The sequence below is a fragment of the Hemibagrus wyckioides genome, linkage group LG17, assembly GCF_019097595.1.
Source record: "Hemibagrus wyckioides isolate EC202008001 linkage group LG17, SWU_Hwy_1.0, whole genome shotgun sequence".
In the NCBI taxonomy this organism is placed as follows: Eukaryota; Metazoa; Chordata; class Actinopteri; order Siluriformes; family Bagridae; genus Hemibagrus; species Hemibagrus wyckioides.
The window spans coordinates 16,161,157-16,179,934 of NC_080726.1; the positions used below are offsets into that span (position 1 = coordinate 16,161,157).

General features: G+C 40.0%; 1 protein-coding gene across 4 annotated transcripts in view; it reads left to right on the plus strand.

Annotated features, from left to right (window-relative positions):
* The first annotated feature begins 265 nt into the window (after positions 1-265).
* The window catches only part of sgsm2 (small G protein signaling modulator 2), a 51,061-nt gene continuing 32,548 nt past the window's right edge, over positions 266-18,778 (plus strand). Inside the window, exons 1-2 of one of the 4 annotated variants that reach the window (XM_058414266.1) lie at positions 266-597; positions 6,492-6,567. In XM_058414266.1, coding sequence (XP_058270249.1) covers positions 538-597; positions 6,492-6,567 — 136 coding nt within the window. In that variant the 5' untranslated portion in view covers positions 266-537. The remainder of the gene's footprint in view (positions 598-6,491; positions 6,568-18,778) is intronic. The other 3 variants (XM_058414267.1, XM_058414268.1, XM_058414269.1) reach the window with 3 other exon arrangements.

Below are 18,778 nucleotides of genomic sequence, written 5' to 3' on the forward strand. Positions count from 1 at the left end.
GTACAGTATAGTGTATAGTACAGTACACTAGCTGAGATCTCTGCTGTAGAGAGTGATAGGAGGAAACTAATTGAACCACAATGTTGGTCTTATCCTCCCTAAGACACACACACACACACACACACACACACACAGCAAATTCGCATCAGATCAGAAAAGTCCATTTTTGGCAAGGGTAAAGGGATCGCCTCAGCGTGTTTGAACGAAAAAACTCAACGTAATCTGGCGGTTTTGGGACAAGGATCCAAAAATAAACATCGGAGCAGCAGAGGCCGTGAACTTATTAATGCTATTGGTCAGCGATGACCGAGAGGGGGGTGTGTGTTCGTCGGGTGACGTCACAGCGTCGGTACGGAAGATGGCTCCGCGGTGCGTTAACGCGGCTCCTGGATGCGTCAGCGCTCAACAGCCACAATACACGCTTTTGTGAAAAGGAAGGAGGGATAAAAAACCAGGAGGAGCGGAAGGCGAAGCCTGTAATTTGCGCTGTGTTAAATCAGTTTATGCTGAGCGCTGGGTGTCAAGCAGTGCGGGGCAATGGGTTCAGCGACGGAGGAAGAATTTAAAGAGAAATTGCTATGGAACGTGAAACGAGAGGTGAGTGTAATTTCTTTGAATGAGCTGCTGCGATACTGATAAATATGGAAGACCTGTGCATCCGTCAGTCCTCACTATCATTGATTCACAGCCCTCATTCACAGTGTTTACTGCACAACCGCCATAGCATAGAGTTTTGTGCATTCATGCTGAGGGAAGTTAAGTTTGGGATAATTGTGATGCAGTGCATCAACCTGATTTTATTTTTACTGTAACCTGCTGGATGGTCGCTTATTCCAGTTAACAGTTCACGCCCCTCCAGTTAAAAGGCGGATCATTACTCGCCCTTAGAGGGGAAAAAAATAAAAGCAAAACTACATAAGAACACATGCACTTTTTAGCTTTTTATTTCTCTAAGAAAGAATAGATTTCATTTGATTGCATTGTGGTCTTGCTGGATTGAACTGTTATTGTTACAGTTGATGGTTAATCGTGCAAGTCTGCATACTGAACCTGTTGAATAGAATACACGGAAATGGTCTGCATCCTGCACCACTGTCATACACAACCTGATTTAGTTTGAAGATTATATACACACTTGAATGCACAAAGTCTGTCACTCCAGAATTATACAAAAGATCTTGGTAGAGGTTCCTTGCTTGAAATGAATTCTTTTCTCAGATGTAGCACCATCTGGCATGCAGCTTCATTTCCACTATCTTGTGAGTCATTGCTGGATTTGTAAATACATGTATATAAATGATGTACAGAAACAACAGTGTCCAAGTGCACTTCACGCTTAAGTTGTGGATTTCGTTCGCACCACCTGCAGCACTTTGTTAATAAGAGCTGCCGGTCACGATCACGATCAAATGATCCTTAACTCTGAATGCTGTCTGTTTCGTGCCCTTTCTGTTTGTCTTTCCATGTTTCAGTGGTTGTTTATCACCTCCCCTCATCCAGCTGACCATGGTGTGTTATACGGTGTGTTAGGAAAGGTTATTGTAAGTTAGTAGATTAAAAGCATTTAATGCTTTTACCAGAGTGCCATTCAAAAACTATGTTCAAATAGTAAAAGCTCTCTGATTATTTGGAGCAGGTGCATGTGGGGTGGCAAGGTGGATCCCTGGTGCGATTATTGTTTGCGTGGAGCTTCCTCGCAATGTTCTTACCAAGTCCGTGTGGGTTTCTTTCAGCTTCTCTGGTCAGTAGGTGGACTGGCTAAAAAAAATTTGTGTGAATGATGAGTGTATTGATGTGTGTGCATGGTTCCCTGCAATGGACTGACAGGGTCTATTCCATCCAGAGCTCCTGAGATAGGCTCCGGGTCCACCACAACTGAGAGTGAGGGTGAATGAGTGGAATATAACTTTGTAGAAATGTATAGTGTGGTCTGGTAAGCACTATTGTACACTATTTGGTCAAAAGTATGAGGAGACCTGACCTATTATGTGGAGACCACCTGTGTTCCCAACCTTGGCACTGGTTTTGAGAATTCTCATCTATGTTGCCAAATGCGGAAGCACACAAATGTCTTTACATGCTACAGCATTACAATTTCCCTTCACTGGAACTGAAAGACCCAAACCTGTTCCAGCATGGCCATGCCCCTGTGCACAAAACGAGGTCCAGGAAGACATGTTTTGCCGAGGTTGGTGTGGAAGAACTCGAGAGTCCTGACCTCAACCCTACTGGTCATATAGTGCAGAAAATATTTATAAGTAAACAGGGACTGAAAAAGTGCAAAATAGCTTTGCAGCACAGCATGTTTTTTTTTGTTTTTTTAAGCATATCACTTTCTTTTTTTCAGAATGTTGTATAATCTCACTCACATGGATTAATATTGTGCAACAGTAGGGAGATAAATGAGTAATTGAATCTACAGTACAGTAAGGCTGTGTCTGGCTGGCAGTACCTAAAATGAAAACTGTCTCCACTGGGTTATAAATCTGCACTGTACTGGTAGAACAGCAGGCAAACTCAAAATCCTTAATAATAAATCCATAGGAGTAGGGAGAAAGGAGCAAATAGATTATTTGATGATGTAATAAATCAAAATGGCAAGTGAACATCTCTCTCATCAGTCTCATCAGCTTGGATGAACACTGAAAATCTGGTCTTTTAAATGCAATTTCCAGACAAACCTAAGAGACTACACCTTTTGTGCTTTTTCGAAGAGACACAAACTTATGTTCTCTAGTCAGTCTGTACCCTTGAGAGTGGTGCAGTGGCCGGAGTTAATGAGGAAATGAATTTTTAACGTCATCCTGTTAATGAAGTTTTAAAAAGATCTTGTACATCCGTCTTGGACGGCTTTCAGCTCTTAAAGCGAGTCAAGCTGTAGTCGTATCAGAGTACTAGTCTTTATAATACTCATGAGGATAATTGAATGTTTTAAAATGATTCTCATCGGTTGTACTCACACACATTTTTATGTTTGTCCTTACGCTTTCACAAATGAATATTGATTTCTTTGTCAGAGTAGTAATTGAGTCAGTATCCCTGAATGTAATCTAATAATTTAGACACTCTGTGTGTCTGTTCCCTGGGTAAACCACAAGACCAATACAATCAACAAATAAAGCGTACTTCAAATATGGAAATGTTTGGTGAATTAGGAGCATCTCTGAATACGGGGAGTCGGTCCTCTTTTCCCAGCCCTCTTTGTGTTACACCTCAGACCTCTGTCACTATCAGCTGCACTTAGCGGCCTCCTTGTTGCCTAGGAACTGAAAGCATCAGCAACGACCTCAGAAGTTTAACTGCATCAATTCACCATTTATACAGCTGCAGCTTGCAGGGATTGTGCGAGGAGGCTTTCTCCACACCAGAACAGTTGCCATTACTCTGTGTTCATTACACTTCCTCGTGTGCAGCATTCTAGTGATGAACATCATTCTGTTTCAGATTATTTTTGTGTCTTATTTCGATTGAAACAGTTTTTCCCTGTATGATGACTTTCTGTGCAACTTTACATTCACTTACATTCTGATTTGCTGTGCTCGAAAACTATGCTGAAGGGATCTCTCTGGTCAACAACTGTTATCCTGAAGAATTTTGTATTCACTCACACACACAAACAGCAAGAGGCAATTTAGAGTAGTCAATCAACCTGATATTATTATTCAGAGGTGGATGAAACTAGAGATCTTGGGGAGAGCATGTGAAACTCTACACAGACACTGATCAAAGCTTAGGATTGAACCTGGGACCCTGGAACTCTGAGGTAGCAAACATATCCACTGTGCCACCTTCATATTTTACTCAACCATTCCTAATATGAAAGTTGAATGAAATTAAGAATTACGAATGTACACGAGGTCTGTCATTTAGAAAGCAGAAAGTTAAAGCTATAGAAGTAGTCCAGCTATAGAAAAAGTAAAAAAAAATAAAGGTTATCTATAATACTCAAAGGTTCTGTTGGTCAACGTTTGGATTTTATGCACAGTGTATAATGTATTTCACTTATATTAATACACTATAATGTTCTGTGTAAAACTGAATTCAATGTTAATACTCAAAGTATTAACTCTAATGCTCAATGTTTTATTATTTACTATACAATACTTGACTAATGTAAAATTAATATCAGCTATTGCTGTAGCTTAAAATGGAGACTTCCAGTTATGAGATGTTTTTAAACTGGCATTTCCTTTATGTTGTGTACTCCTCATTTTTGTTACTGCTCTTCTTTTTTTATACTCTTAATCCCCCAAATCCCAGTTTTCTTTATCTGACTGTCATTTTCTGCTTGTCGTAAGTCTATTATAGCCTTTTAAACTCAGTCAGGGACCCAGGCTTTACCATGGCTGAGTCACCCAGTAGACTGTGAAACATCTGGGATGCTACGATATGTCCGTAAAACATGTACGCATCAACTGACAGGCCCCCTTTATCCTCCAGCTGTAATAATCCATGAAAAATGACTTCATTAAAGCCATTGTTCCTGCTGACAGGCAAGCTGGCAGAATGTGATTTAATGCCATATTGTTCAGCCCAGTTCAATAGGAGGCTCCTCAAAAGACAATCTTTAAGCTTGCATTAAATTTAAATTATTGCATTCTGTGACCTGATCCAAACCTGCTGAACCGTGCAGTCAGAAATGTAGAATATAATTGGTTGTGTAAGCCATGCGAGTGCCAAATCCGTTTAAAATATTTGAATATATAAATCACTAGCATGCAGTGTTGACATGATGACTGCACAATACAGCAATGCAAACACACAGCACAACTTCCCTGTGATAAGAGTTTCCTCACAATCAGTGGAGTAACAGGAATATACTGTATGGCATTGACCGTTGTTTCTCTTACAAACTGTGGTTAGATTTCACCTATGTTAATCACCTGGGCTGGTAGAATGATCTGAATAGGTAGTCCTTTAGCAAAGTCACATAATCAAAGTCAAAGTCAAAGAGGCTTTATTGTCACTTCAACCATATATAGCTGATGCAGTACACAGTGAAATGAAACAACGTTCCTCCTAGACCAAATGACACATGATGCAGTATTTGCAGTAAATATCACGGTCATAGAGCCATGTTTCCTTTTCCTCTTTTTGCCTGCACAAGTCAGATCATGTACCTTATGGAGCTATCTGCTTAACAGCTTGTAACCACAGTCAGAGCTTTGTCCTCCAAAGCTGGCAATAGACTCCTATAATGTTTTCTGCCTACAGCTGGTCTTCCCTTGATAGCCTTATTAGCTGTTACTCACAGTATTGTTCACTGAGCATCAAGACAGTCTTCATTATTAGTTGGAAAATATCTGAGCAGATCTGCTATACCAAAAGAATGAAGAGATTTTGGCATCTTCAGCCAGATTACACGTACCGGTGAGTCTGGACCATCAGTATGTATTAAGAAATGTGACCTAGCAATCCAGGAAACACTCCTGAATGATGTGCATCTTGTTAACCAGATCTGGTATACTGCCTGATTTCCAAAATGCTAAAAGTCACAGCACCATAGATAACGTCTCTCAGGGGGCTCATAAGCTTATTACAACAGTTCTAAAAGGATTAAGGTGCCTCTAGTCACTACAATTCCCCAAGAGCCTGGTGTATCCCTTGAGGCTCCTCCTTAGAAGACTATCCAAGAATCTCTCTATGGGTGTCTCTATTGTATGCATTAGTAGCCAGATGATTCTGGGGTGACTTAAACCTGTGGTGTATTGGTCGATTGACCCTGCAGCATTCCAAGAGGAAAAAACCTGCAGCCCTGGCCACGTTTTTAACTTGGAGTCCAAGCGTAACTGGAGGATGTGGAAAAAGACAACAATCAGGTGATTGTGAAACATAGCCAGTCATTAAAATCAAACTGTGAAAAAGTTCAACAATTCTAAAAGTTGCAAGCACTCTAAATCTGACAGTTTATTAAAAACCAAACAGTACAGTACAGTAAAGATCATGCAATTTCTTCAGTTTTCTACCACTGCCTGGACTCAGTTCCACAACAAGCTATTCCAAAATTAGGCTGTTTTTTTTTTATCTGATGTAACTGCTGAACTGGTTACAGCTAGACTCAAGACTAAGTTATCCTGTATTTCTTGCTTGTCGCCCCCAGCCACAGCTCCCACTCCAGTCACGCTCACTTGCACAGTCCAGGCAGACACCCACACCCCACCCTATCACAGTGCTGTAATTACTCTTGCTTCTGGTTCTCTTCTAAAAAGCTTTAAACTTCCAGGAAGAAACTGTGATTAATTAGCGTGCCTGGCACTCTACTGACAGTAGAAAAAGACCAGAAAGATCCATCTTAGGTTTGTCACGGCTTCCTACATTCCCAGGGGAACTTATCAATTAAATACTGTCTAATTATAATCACATGCTGTGACACTATCAGCGTGAATTAGCAGCTGTTAATCTCTTTTGGCACAGATGTGAGGTGGACGCTGAGCTGGACATCACCTCCACGTTGGGCGTAATGATGAAGTGTCTTTTCATGTTATTTGCAGGTGAAGCAGATTATGGAGGAGGCAGTCACCAAGAAATTCGTCCATGAAGACAGCAGCCATGTCATCGCTCTGTGCAGTGAGTACTAAGCCAGATCTTCGAGATCTCCTTCGTGTACTTCTCAAATAGTTATTAGCACGGCTGAAAAGATCCACGAGAGCTGACACTGATGTGACTCAGCATGAAAGATGCCTTTTGATGTCATCCGGATTAGCTGTGCACAGGTTTATGAACACGGCTTTGAAAAGGCGTCATTAGGGAATGCAATCTCCTGAGAGAAGGCAGCTGACTGTAAGTGACTTGGTGGTTCCGGAGCTTTGGAAAAAAGCCAGAAGCATCCGCTGCTGATGACTGGGAACAAAAATGTATGACTCACCTCTCTCCTTCAGTGACGTAGAGGCAGGTGGATGTAAGAAAATATCAGTCGTCACTAAGTGTAGCACTGATCCTCTGTCTGAGGCGAGTCTGAACAAAATGTGCCAGGATGCTAGTTTAGAAGTGGGATGACTGCCGCGGTGTGAATAAACTGTACTACTCTATTCAGTAGAAGAAGACATCTCTGACTGTCTACTAGTAGTCGCAGTAGTAGAAGTAGAATGAAGAGTCATAGGAGTGGTATTTACTATTAATACTATCAGCATCTCATCGTCAATGTTCTACAGTAATGGAATATTTCTCTGCTGTACTTGTTTCTGCTTTACTTAAAAAATATTGTACCTTAATTGTTTACTGACAATCTTTTTTTTTTTTTTAAATCAAAATTCCCTGTTATTTCTCAGCTGTCCAGTCTCCAACATGGTTCTCCTTAAATAACTTTGAGATCCGCCTCAAACTGTCTCTTTGCAAAAATACTGTCGCTGCTGTTGTGCCACTTCGTACTATCAGACTCCTCCAAATACTAAAATTTTGAGCCTCAAACAAATAATCTAGAGCCAGCCTGCTAATTAGAGTTACAGTCTGACAAAATATGCTAGTCCTTCAGGTAACTAGTTGACTAAAATATAGTAAAGGCATGTAGAGCTGAGTTGCACATCAACACCATTAGCGCTGACTTGAAATTGACAATTTTTTTTTTTGTACTCTGGCTGTTGTCACGTTTTATGCTCTGTTTGATTTTTTTATGGTAATTCCTGTCCAGAATCCTTTCATGTTAGCGTGCGCTAGCCATCTTTCTAGTGTTAGCTAAAATTGCAGTGTCATAACCAATCATGCTAAAGACTTCAGTCTGGCATAAAGAGCAGGAATGAACAAACTTTATCATTTCTTTCTTTCAGATACTTTTGTTTGTTCTGTCAGGACTGTGCTACTGCGCAGCTAACAGCGCTACCGCTAATGCAGTTTGGTTTCAAACCCTTGCGCACCACCTGCTTCATGATGCTTTCAATGCACTTATTGTTTTTTGTTCAGAAGGCTATGATTTGTATCAGCACTTTTTCACTGCTGCTAGACTTCCTCTTCATTAGCTCGGGATTACGGAGAGTCTGAGGTTGACAAGCTAATGTTGCAGCTCCGGCTAGTTACTGTTGTGCTTCTATTAACCACCTACACAATTCTTACATTTTGCCACTTATATTTTCTTTAAAAGCTAATGATTAGTGTAAAGAATGTATTTTATTCAGCATTTATTCACAGAAATAACATTTCAGCGAGCAATTAGAACATATTTCTAATAAATAGAAATTGAATTGAAATTCATCGAGATTAGAAAGAGACAAATATCTCTTCTTCCTTGTTTGTTTTAAGCCTATCATCTTGTCTATTAACACATTAATGTAGTAGGAATAAAATAGGCAGGTAAAACAAAATTTATATTTATAAATATGCAAGATGCACAATATTGCACATCATGTCCACCTAAGGCAGAAGATGGAGCCATATACGCAGTGGAAAGCCGTGTGTGCTTGACGTCCCTTGTTTTTCTGGATGCATGAGAGAGTCGTGACAGCGAGGGTGTGCTGGGTGGGGAGCTCACGCTCAGGCAGTGGCGGGGGGGAGAGAACTCTGGGAGTGCTGCCAGCTACAGTCAGCATGGCTAAAACAGACAGCAGCTCTCTTTTAGTATACATCAGAGCCGCACAACAAGGATTCCCCCGCACAGCCTGCCTCCTCCACAGAGGAATCACGCAGATGACCCAACCCACACAGCAACACTTCCCCAACAGAGTATATTTGGAAATGCTGTGATCTTTTGGAGGAAAGCTGATGAACGGAAAAACTTGAACCACATAATATTGCCAGTCAGGATTGAATAGGAAGAAGGAGTTTGTGTAAAAAGTTGAATCCAAACTCTCTCCTGAGAAGTACGTCTGGTGGATCGGAAGGAATTGGCAACTTTTCAGATCTTTGTTTTTCTGCTTGATTTTGGCAGCTCAGGAAGCGGACTCGCACGATGTCCAGATGGCTTCTGTGTGACGAGGCAGAAAGCGTGTCACCTGTTTCCAACCTTCATCAGAGTGCTGGTCTTGCGTTGGATGTGTGCGGTTACAGGTGGCGTTGTGCCGTAGTGTAACTGGAACCTACGAGTACACACTGTACTGCTACCTCTATGACACTGACCCATTAACTACTTAACAGGAACCTGGTAATAGCCGCCCGCTTGATAGCATACCACAGCGGCTGTTTGTTTCAGTACCTCAAATTTACAGTCTGAAAATACCCTTCACCTTGCAAATTATTAATTATTTTATCAGTATTAACTTCAGAAGTGAAAAGTAGAACCTTTAAGAATATTTAAATGAATTTCATAATATTTTTATATACATTACATTTCCCTTTTTTTTTTTTTTACTGACAGCATGTAATCTCACTGTGACCCTATGTGTCTGGGAAAAACCAGGTTAGAGCAAATCCATCGGGGGTTTTGTTGGAACACATGCTTTAATGAATGAAATAAAACTCAATACAAATGAGGAAACATGAGGTACTATTACAAATATGCTTACATTTGAACAGTACCCTAAAAAGCAATGCAATTGTTCAGTATTCAAGATATTTCCTTTCTTCATTTAAAATCCTCTGAATTTCAAAATCATTCTATTTTCATTTAAATCCATAAAGTTCAGTGTGGTCTCCGACGTGTGTATGTGTATGTGAGTGGGCAAATGTAATGTCTTGATCTTCCAGCATTACAGTTTCATGATTATCTAAACCTGTGGGCTTGAGGCAAAGAACCAAAGAAGCCTCACCATGCCTGTTTATTTCCTTTATTTCCTTTAACTTTCATGCTTATAAAAGCATCTTCTTATACATTTTCCCCTCATGAAATCTTTAGCATTTTCCTATATGCTTCACTGCTAAAAAGCGGATTATTCCGAGACCGTATGCAAGTCAACTGCTAACTCTTTCCAGCTACAGTGTGGGCAAGTTCAAAGGTCAACACAAATGTGTGGGTGTGTAACAAACATTTAAATATTTAACACATGCTTTACAACATGCCTGAGCTGCACAGGGACTGCAGTGCTGTGTGCCCTTTAATTTGGAGAGTATTAATGAGTAATGTGGAAATAATTAGCTAAATCCCAGTTGACGTTACTTGTTTGGTTGTGGAAAACATTAATGAATTATTATGTACTCAGCAAAATCTGCTATTAATATAACCTGCTGAATGTTTTTATCACTCGTTCAGCTTGTTGTTCTGCCTTTGCGGCTATAGACTTTTTGGTGTTTATTTTGGATCTTATACTCAGAGCAAATTTAGCATTAGAGCCTTCTCCTGTCTAAAATATTGAAGCGATTATTCAACATCCATAGGCTGTATCAAGAAAAAGCAGGACATTCTGGCTTATATCAACGATCTGACTCTCTAGAGACTAGCTAATTCAAACTGTGATATAGACAAGTAACTAATGGTGCTTTTATGGTCTTGTGGTGCTGCATTAGCAGTAAGAATCACTCATGGTTTGAAAAGAGCTTGCCAGATTACAGATTGAACATCTGCAACACTGTGGTAATTAGGTAGTAATGGCAACGCATAGAGATATGAGTCACTGGTGTTTATTTAGTATTGCCTCTGCAGATTCTCACAACGTAACAACGACATGCAACACGCAGTTGAAAATGCCAGTAGGTTCTTACTGAGACAAGAGAATTTCAGCACGCATGCAGACGTGGTTTGACTACAGATCTACTTTAATCAGCTAGTGGATGATGCTGTGATGTTTATGGACCTTTACAGAATGTCCATAATATTGCATGCTTCTATAAAGCTGTACTTTTTGTTAGATGAATCAAGGTGATCCCTTATAAACCTCTTAATGCACTTTAGTCTTGAGGTCTAGAGTAAGTTTTGAAATGGTTTACCAGTACACTGGTGTCCTATTCTACCACTGGAATGGAAATTGGCTTATCGTTTTCAATCAGTGTAAACAAATTAATTTTTTTCTGACTGCCGGACTGATATAAATGAGTCAGGACAGTGTTGACTGAGGTGACTTTACACAAAATTTTTGGTTAAAAATAACACCTTCAAATTTTAGACGCTTGTGAACAAGCCCTTGGGACATCTCAGAGAGAAGAAATGAGTTTGTTTACTTTTCTGTGAATATATTGCCCTTAATAGGCTAGGTAAAAACAGAAATACTTATAAAAGATGACAAATTCCCCGTGCCTTGAGTGCCTACTTTCATGTGAGCCATCAATGTGGAGTGTGATAAGACAAAGAGCTTCAGTGCTGAACATGGACACCACAAAACAGGCCCAAATTCCATTTTCTGGCCTCTGGAAAAAAGAGTTAAACAGCTTGTTTGAGGATTATCGTGAATGCAAACTCAGCACCCCTATAGAAGATACTGAGGAACACTTGCAAAAGAAAAAGGTGAAAGTGCCTTTAACAGGAAAGGGAAGCGAAATAACTACCAGTTATACAAGTGAGAGTTTTAATAAAATGTCGAGTTATGCAAATTTTCTTGGTCAAATACACAATCATACGTATTATGACATGCAGTGAAATACACAGACAGTCATGGAAATAGAATCTAGGAAATAATAATAGAATTACAGTAAGAATAGAAGTTAACTGTATAGTAGGAAAAGGGAAAATCTATGTAAAATATAGTCTATGAATGCAGAGAGAGAGTATGACTGATATGAGTATGGAAAAGATATAAATACAATATGACTGATGTGTGCAGTTGTGCTCAATTTTAGTGCAGAATATTTGCTGTGCAGAAAGTCTGGTTGAGGAAGTGGGTGTTGTGCAGACACAAATCCAGACAAGTCCAAGCCCTGTGTGTGTTCTGGTTGAATGAGTGGAAATTTGGAAGCACAATTTATAACCAAGGCATCCTTCCTTACACTGATCTATATACTGGTCAGCGCTGTACTGTGTACACTACTGTAGTGTATTGTACTGTCTGTATTACAGTGTCTCCTGTCTTGTACTGACAATGTTTTGCACTGTCTCATGTCTTGTAGTGTCTCATGTCTTGTAGTGTCTCATGTCTTGTACTGTCTCATGTCTTGCACTGTCTCATGTATTTCAGTGTCTCATGTCTTGCACTGTCTTGTGTTTTGCACTGTCTCATGTATTTCTGTGTCTCATGTCTTACACTGTCTCATGTCTTGCCCTGTCTCATGTCTTTCACTGTGTCATGTTTTGCATTGTCTCATGTCTTGCACTGTCTCTTGTATCTTGCACTGTCATGTCTTGCACTCTCATGTCTTGCACTGTCTCATGTATTTCTGTGTCTCATGTCTTGTACTGTCTCCTTTATTTCACTGTTTCATGTCTTGCACTGTTTGTCTTGCACTCATGCATTTCAGTGTCTCATGTTTTGCACTGCCTCATGTTTTGCACTGCCTCATGTTTTGCACTGTCTCCTGTATTTCAGTGTCTCATGTTTTGCACTGCCTCATGTTTTGCACTACCTCATGTTTTGCACTGTCTCCTGTATTTCAGTGTCTCATGTTTTGCACTGTCTCATGTTTTGCACTGTCTCCTGTATTTCAGTGTCTCATGATTTGCACAGTCTCATGTTTTGCACTGTCTCTTGTATTTCAGTGTCTCATGTCTTGCACTGTCTCCTGTATTCTATTGTCTCATTGTTTGCACTGTCTCATGATTTGCACTGTTATGTTTTGGCCTGTCTCATGTATTTCAGTGTCTCTTGTCTTGCCCTGTCTCATGTATTTCAGTATCTCATGTTTTGCACTGTCTCATGATTTGCAATGTTATGTCTTGCCCTGTCTCATGTATTTCAGTGTCTCCTGTCTTGCACCGTTTGCACAGGTTTTCACACATGAACTTTATGTGAAACTTTATGTTCACTTTTACTTAGCTCTTATTTCTGTGTTGTTTTATGTAGCTTTGTGTTTATGTAGCACCATGGCCCAGGAGGAATGCTGTTTCATTTCACTGTGTGCTGCACCAGCTTTATGTGGTTGAAATGGTAATGATAATAAACCTTCTTGACCTGACTTGACTTGGCAAATGCACTTCATTTGCATCAGGAAGATCCCAACACTACCTGATGAATTGCATACTGGGAACATCAGCACATCATTTCGGAGCCAAATTCCTGCTGTATTATCAGATGTCCAAAAAGGTATCCCTGTCCAAATGCTACTGGAGATGATCCGTTCATATGTATACGTAATCATGCTGATGAGGAACCTTTACCTTTTAACAAGAAGTCATATTCAGCCCATGAAATAATTGGATAACAAACAAAAGCAAACCTCACCTCAGCATATCTCTCATCTGCTGAAATGTAGCCTGGCGGCTCAACTGTGAGTTGATGAAATGTCTAATTATTTGTACCAAACCCCACTTTGGCAGGCGTCATTATATTTGAAATTGAATCTCGTTGTGGAGCTAATTTAGAACGACAAGCTCAGGAAGTCACCAGAGATCCGGGAAAAGTCTCAGGTATATTCCACTGCTTGCTGCATCTCCATGACAACAATGTGTCTCTCTCTGAGCACACGTTTGGCTGTGTCAGAAGCCATTACGCACAAACACACACACACACACACACAGGCGATTTTCTCTATTAGTGGTCTTGATTAGGTTTATTTCCAGATTTACACCGGCTTTTTGGCCGGCATGGAGGTTTATAATGTGCAGTCCATCACAGTGGGTGGTGTTTTAGAGCATTGCTTTGTGATGTCTGACAGGCCTCCTCTGAACTCTTCCAGATTTGGACAGAATGGATTCAAGAGTAGCTTTTTGAGACATCACGCTGTGGCATGTCGGCTCTCCTGCAGCGTGACTCAAACATACACAGTCGATAAAGCTGAGTCGGATACGATGCTGGGGACCATGAGAAACCCCTGCAGACTCCCTGTTCTCTCTGATTTTACCTACAGGGGTTGCACTCTGGGGCTCTCTGTGACAGAGCAAAACAGTAAGCAACAGCTAGAGCAAGAAGATTTTTTACATGCTCTTTCTTTATTCAAGAGCCCATAGAGATGCCTGCTCATCTGCTCGTTTACTTTTATGTGGGGAATTTAACAGTGATTAATTGGACAGCGGTTAAGTGTGAACATGAGCTGAAATCACAGCTAGATTGACTTTGTAAATTAACTCCCGACCTCTTTCATTCTTGACAGCTGATTTTAAACATCGGTGCAGTCTTTTGACAACAGGTGAGTCAATGAAGAAGAAGGACCAGAACAACAAAAATTAACTAAATTAACTAACTAAAATTAATGGTGCAGCTGGGATTCATCACTTATACGCACTTTAGAAAGATTGTGGTATAAGCAAAACGAAGATGGCAAACATATCTGAGATAGCTGAAATGTAAATTGCTTTTTTTGGTGATGACATAGAAAGTCACCCAGATCAATGACGCCACATTGTAGAACGTCAAAGTGACAGGACTTAGTAGTAAAGGTCCCCATGGATCCAGAGGCAATTTTAGGAACTCCTACAATAGTATGCCAGTCTATAAGGCACCCACACTTAATTTCACCTTGAGATAAGTTTACTTATCTGCATGTTTTTGAGGAGGTGTATGGAAACCAGAGAGCATCAGACCATGCAAACGTCCACACAGCCCAAGCTCAGGATCAAATTGGGGACCCTGGAGTTGTAAGGTCAGAGTTCAACAATCATTTTACCATTAATCAGAACCAGTGAAGGCTCTCAGATCTATCTATCTATCTATCTATCTATCTATCTATCTATCTATCTATCTATCTATCTATCTATCTATCTATCTATCTATCTATCTATCTATCTATCTATCTATCTATCTATCTATCTATCTATCTAATTACATCATCACCCTCCCACCAAGTAAGATCACTGACACTCTCCAGGTTCTGGTATTTAGTGCATTTCATCTAGCAGTGTAAATCTTGTGTTTGCATCTCTTGTGTAGTCATCTATCAAAGATCAGTGTTTCATCTGTCTAAGGAGTTATACATTTTTATGTCTTATCCAGGATGACTTATAAAAGTGATTTGAACTCATTTAAAAAAAAAAACCTAGCATAAGAGGTCAAGGTCTAGTACTGGCTAGCTTAGAAAACCTGTTAGAATAACTAGAAAGTTCCTGAGTGGCACAGCAGAAAAGCATCTGGAGATCACTAGATCATGACTTACCACTGACAATAACACAGCTTTCTGTGGCCAGAAGTCAAGAGAGTACAATTATCCATGCTCTCTGGGTGGGAGGGATGCTGTATTGACAGGGATTCTCTGTCAATCAGATCAACACACCCAATCAGCCAATCACAGGTGCCTGTGAGCTGATACATGTAGAAGAGAGCAGATAGTGCTTTCCTCTGAGTGTGCTTTCCTCCCTGCCCTGATATGGGAGAGTTAGCTAGTGAAAATTTAGCAAGATTTGGAAAAAAGTTAAGAAAGCACTAATTCAAGTAGAAGCAGGTCTTTCTTGGAAGATAGCCAGTGACTCAGCTGTTCAGACAGCCAGAGGAAGTTCATTAAACCACTGAGTTGTGATCATTGCTCCTGTTGGAGTGGTGTGTGTTGTGTTGCACCAGGTAGACTGTTCATTAATTACATGACTTTCTTATTAAACATGAGTCTGCACAATCAATCAGACAAACAGAAACAGAATTCTAAATGAACATCTCATTAACTCAGTCATTTCTATCTCGCTCAGTTTAACCTATAAACTGCGGCACATTTTTAGTAACTGTACGCTTTGTGCACACACTCAGACAGTACATAGTAACCCTATTCACTCAGATGCCCATCAGTTCTGTATTGTCTGTAATACCTTTTTCCCACGAATGCTATCTTACAGACTAGAGCAGATGCCTTGGCTGAGTTAAGCCTTGAGCACAGGATGGTGTGGAGCTCATAATATTTTATCATGATGATGAATGGCTCGTACAGGCTTCGTACCTTTGCTCTGTTCCTGTTAAATGAGAGCTTGTGCGGGTGCAAGAGCACAAAGGAAAAGGAGATTTATCTGTTTAATATTTTAATATTCCCTTTTCCCATTATGATGTTTTTCAAGAACCATCTCTCCGTTAATCATGTTTATGTGACCCTTTAGTCAGATGGAAAAGATGCTCTTTTCAGTGTTGTTGTTGTTGTTGTTGTTGTTGTTTTTTTTTTACCTTGTGGTGTGTTTGTTTCATTATACTGTGTATATAATTGCAGTCCTGTTGACACTTGCAAATGTTTTTTAGACCCAAAGCTATTTGTGATGATGAGTTTGAGCTTGCTTGGTACCCACTGGGGTGTTGACGTTATATAAGGATTGGTTTCTCACCTATTAGTCAGGTTTTTGGATTTCGAACAGAGCTAAACTAAATAACAATTTCAATCAGTATCACACATTACATAATTAGACAAATGGAAAAAAAAAATAATTAAAATGCTTTTATTCATTAGTCAAAAAATGGAGACTGAAAAAGGGAAATAAACCTGTGCACAGAAATAAAAAAAAAAAATTCACCTGAACTTAAATAAATAAATGAAAGTATAATGAATAAGCTAATAATTATAATGAATAAATAACTGGTTTTAAAAGATTTTGTGCAAAAATCAGAAGGTTGCGAGTTCATTCCACTCAATGCCAAGCTGCTACTCCTGAGCCTGTGAACAAGACCCTTATCCCTCAACTGCTCAGTTGTATAAATGTAAGCTCAGATGCAAATGAAATATTTCTGCAGCACTATAGCTCTGTCATTTGGCTCAGTTTGTGCCTCACAGCTCAGTTCAGCAGATCTACAGGAAGTTGTGCCTACAACTGAAAATACACACCATGTTAGATATACTTACGTTTACATTTACGCTATTTGGCAGACATCCTTATCCAGAGCAACTTACAGAAGTGCTTTGAAGTCTCTATCAATGAATACATCGATACTGGTTCGCTAGGTCACAGACTAAGTATACCATTAGTCTACAAACTCTGCTGGGCGGAAATACAACAAGAAGAGCAGGCAGACTTCCTTCTACCCTGAGTGATGGTGGGACCAATCGAGCAGTGCTTGAGGATCAGAGAGAGCGTGGTGCAGGGCAGGATGTGATAAGAGCTGTAAGGTGAGTGAGTGCTGGTCTGCTTCTGCTTAGTAGGCAAGCATTAGTGTTTTAAATCTGATAAAGGGAGCTGCAGGAAGCCAGTGGAGAAAGTGCAGCAATGGGGTAGTTCAGGAGAACGTAGGAACAAATCACACAGCTGCATTTTAGAGGTTGAATTGCACACAGAGGAAGACCTGACAGTCCAGTCTTGAAATGACAAGGGAAAAAAACAAGCACTTAAATGGCCTCTATGGATTAAAATGGACAATCTGATATTGTAAAGGAGATACTGACAGGTTAGTGATGCGAGAGGAAAAGGACAGCTGATTGTCCATTGTTACACCAAAGTTGTGTGCAGTGACTGAAAAGGAGGTCAATAAGTTCTCCAGGGAAATTGCAAGATCTACCTGGGATTTTTTTTGCACTCAGGTTGATTTTGGTTGACTTACTTTTTCATTGCACTTAAACCGCATTAGAGTTCACTCAGAACTGGACTGACAATACCTTGCTCAGAAGCTCCTGGACCATTTGTTTTGGTGTATACCTGAGCATGATTACTGCATCCTCACCTATCCAAATGACCACACTGAGAGGGAAAACATACCAGGACTGGACTCATAGAGACTAAATCATAATGCATATGTGAAATCTGGATTTGAGTCTGTGAGCATTCAGAGAACCTCTAGAAGAAAAAAAAAAATCACTGGCTTGAGGCTCACTTTAATCAAGCTCTGGAGTGTGTAAGCTATCCACTCTCACTGCATGCCAAGTGATTGGTTCATCCGTGAGATTAGTTCAAGTTGTGTGAAGGCTGGGAAAGGGTTATTATAGTCAGCAGAGGAGCTATAATGCCTCACTGATATATGAAGTGATTTATAAGAAAGCATTCAAATGCAAATGGACAAAAAAGTTGTTTTATATGAATGTTAGCAAAGCAGCTTTTGCTCTAAGCACCCTATGCAGACGCCCTTATCCAGAGGGACTTACATTTTATACAACTGAGCAATTGAGGGTTAAGGGCCTTGCTCAAGGGCCCAGCAGTGGCAGCATGGTGGACCTGGGATTCAAACTCACAACCTTCCAACACCTTAACCCCTAAGCTACCACATCCCCAATACATACCACAGATCAGCAAGGTGAGTGTAATTACCTTACCTTTGTGTTGCAAGTGTTTGTACTGACAACAGTGCTAAGAAGGTATATTTTCTTGTATGGGTTCGGCTCCTGGTTCTCAGGTGTTCCTTCACACTGAAATCTAAAAAGTGATGTTCGACTGTTTAGACAAAATAATATTGATACACAAAATCAGTAAACCTTCATAAACAAAGGGATGCTAGTAAAGCATTCTGTGTGAAAGTAACCTGAGCTTCTGAGTCCAAACAATCCTAGAATCTGCCCTGGGTGCATATGCATCAGACATCACGAGCAAACCCATTCCCATTTGGCTCAGTTAGACTGAAAAAACAAAACAAAAAAAAAACAGGGAGAACTTATGTTCTCTCTTTTGAGCAAGAAATTACAGGCTCAGATGGACAGTACAGAGAAAATCAATATTTAATCACCTTGTGAGGTGAAGACCTAGAAGACTAGGAAAATGAGCAGAGAGCAAAAAACAAACAAACAAATAAATAGTGAAAGGTTTTGGCTCCTTGATCTCTGGTATCTGGACTGACATTTGTCTTTTATATCTGCTTGTCACCTCTGTTCCTCTTTATTCATCTGCATGAATGGAAATCAAGATGCTGATAACAAGTTGATGCATAAACAAGTGTGTGTGTGTGTTCATTTACCCATCCATACATAATGTAAGCTTTAAGTAACCCACCATTTGACTTGTTTTGAAGTG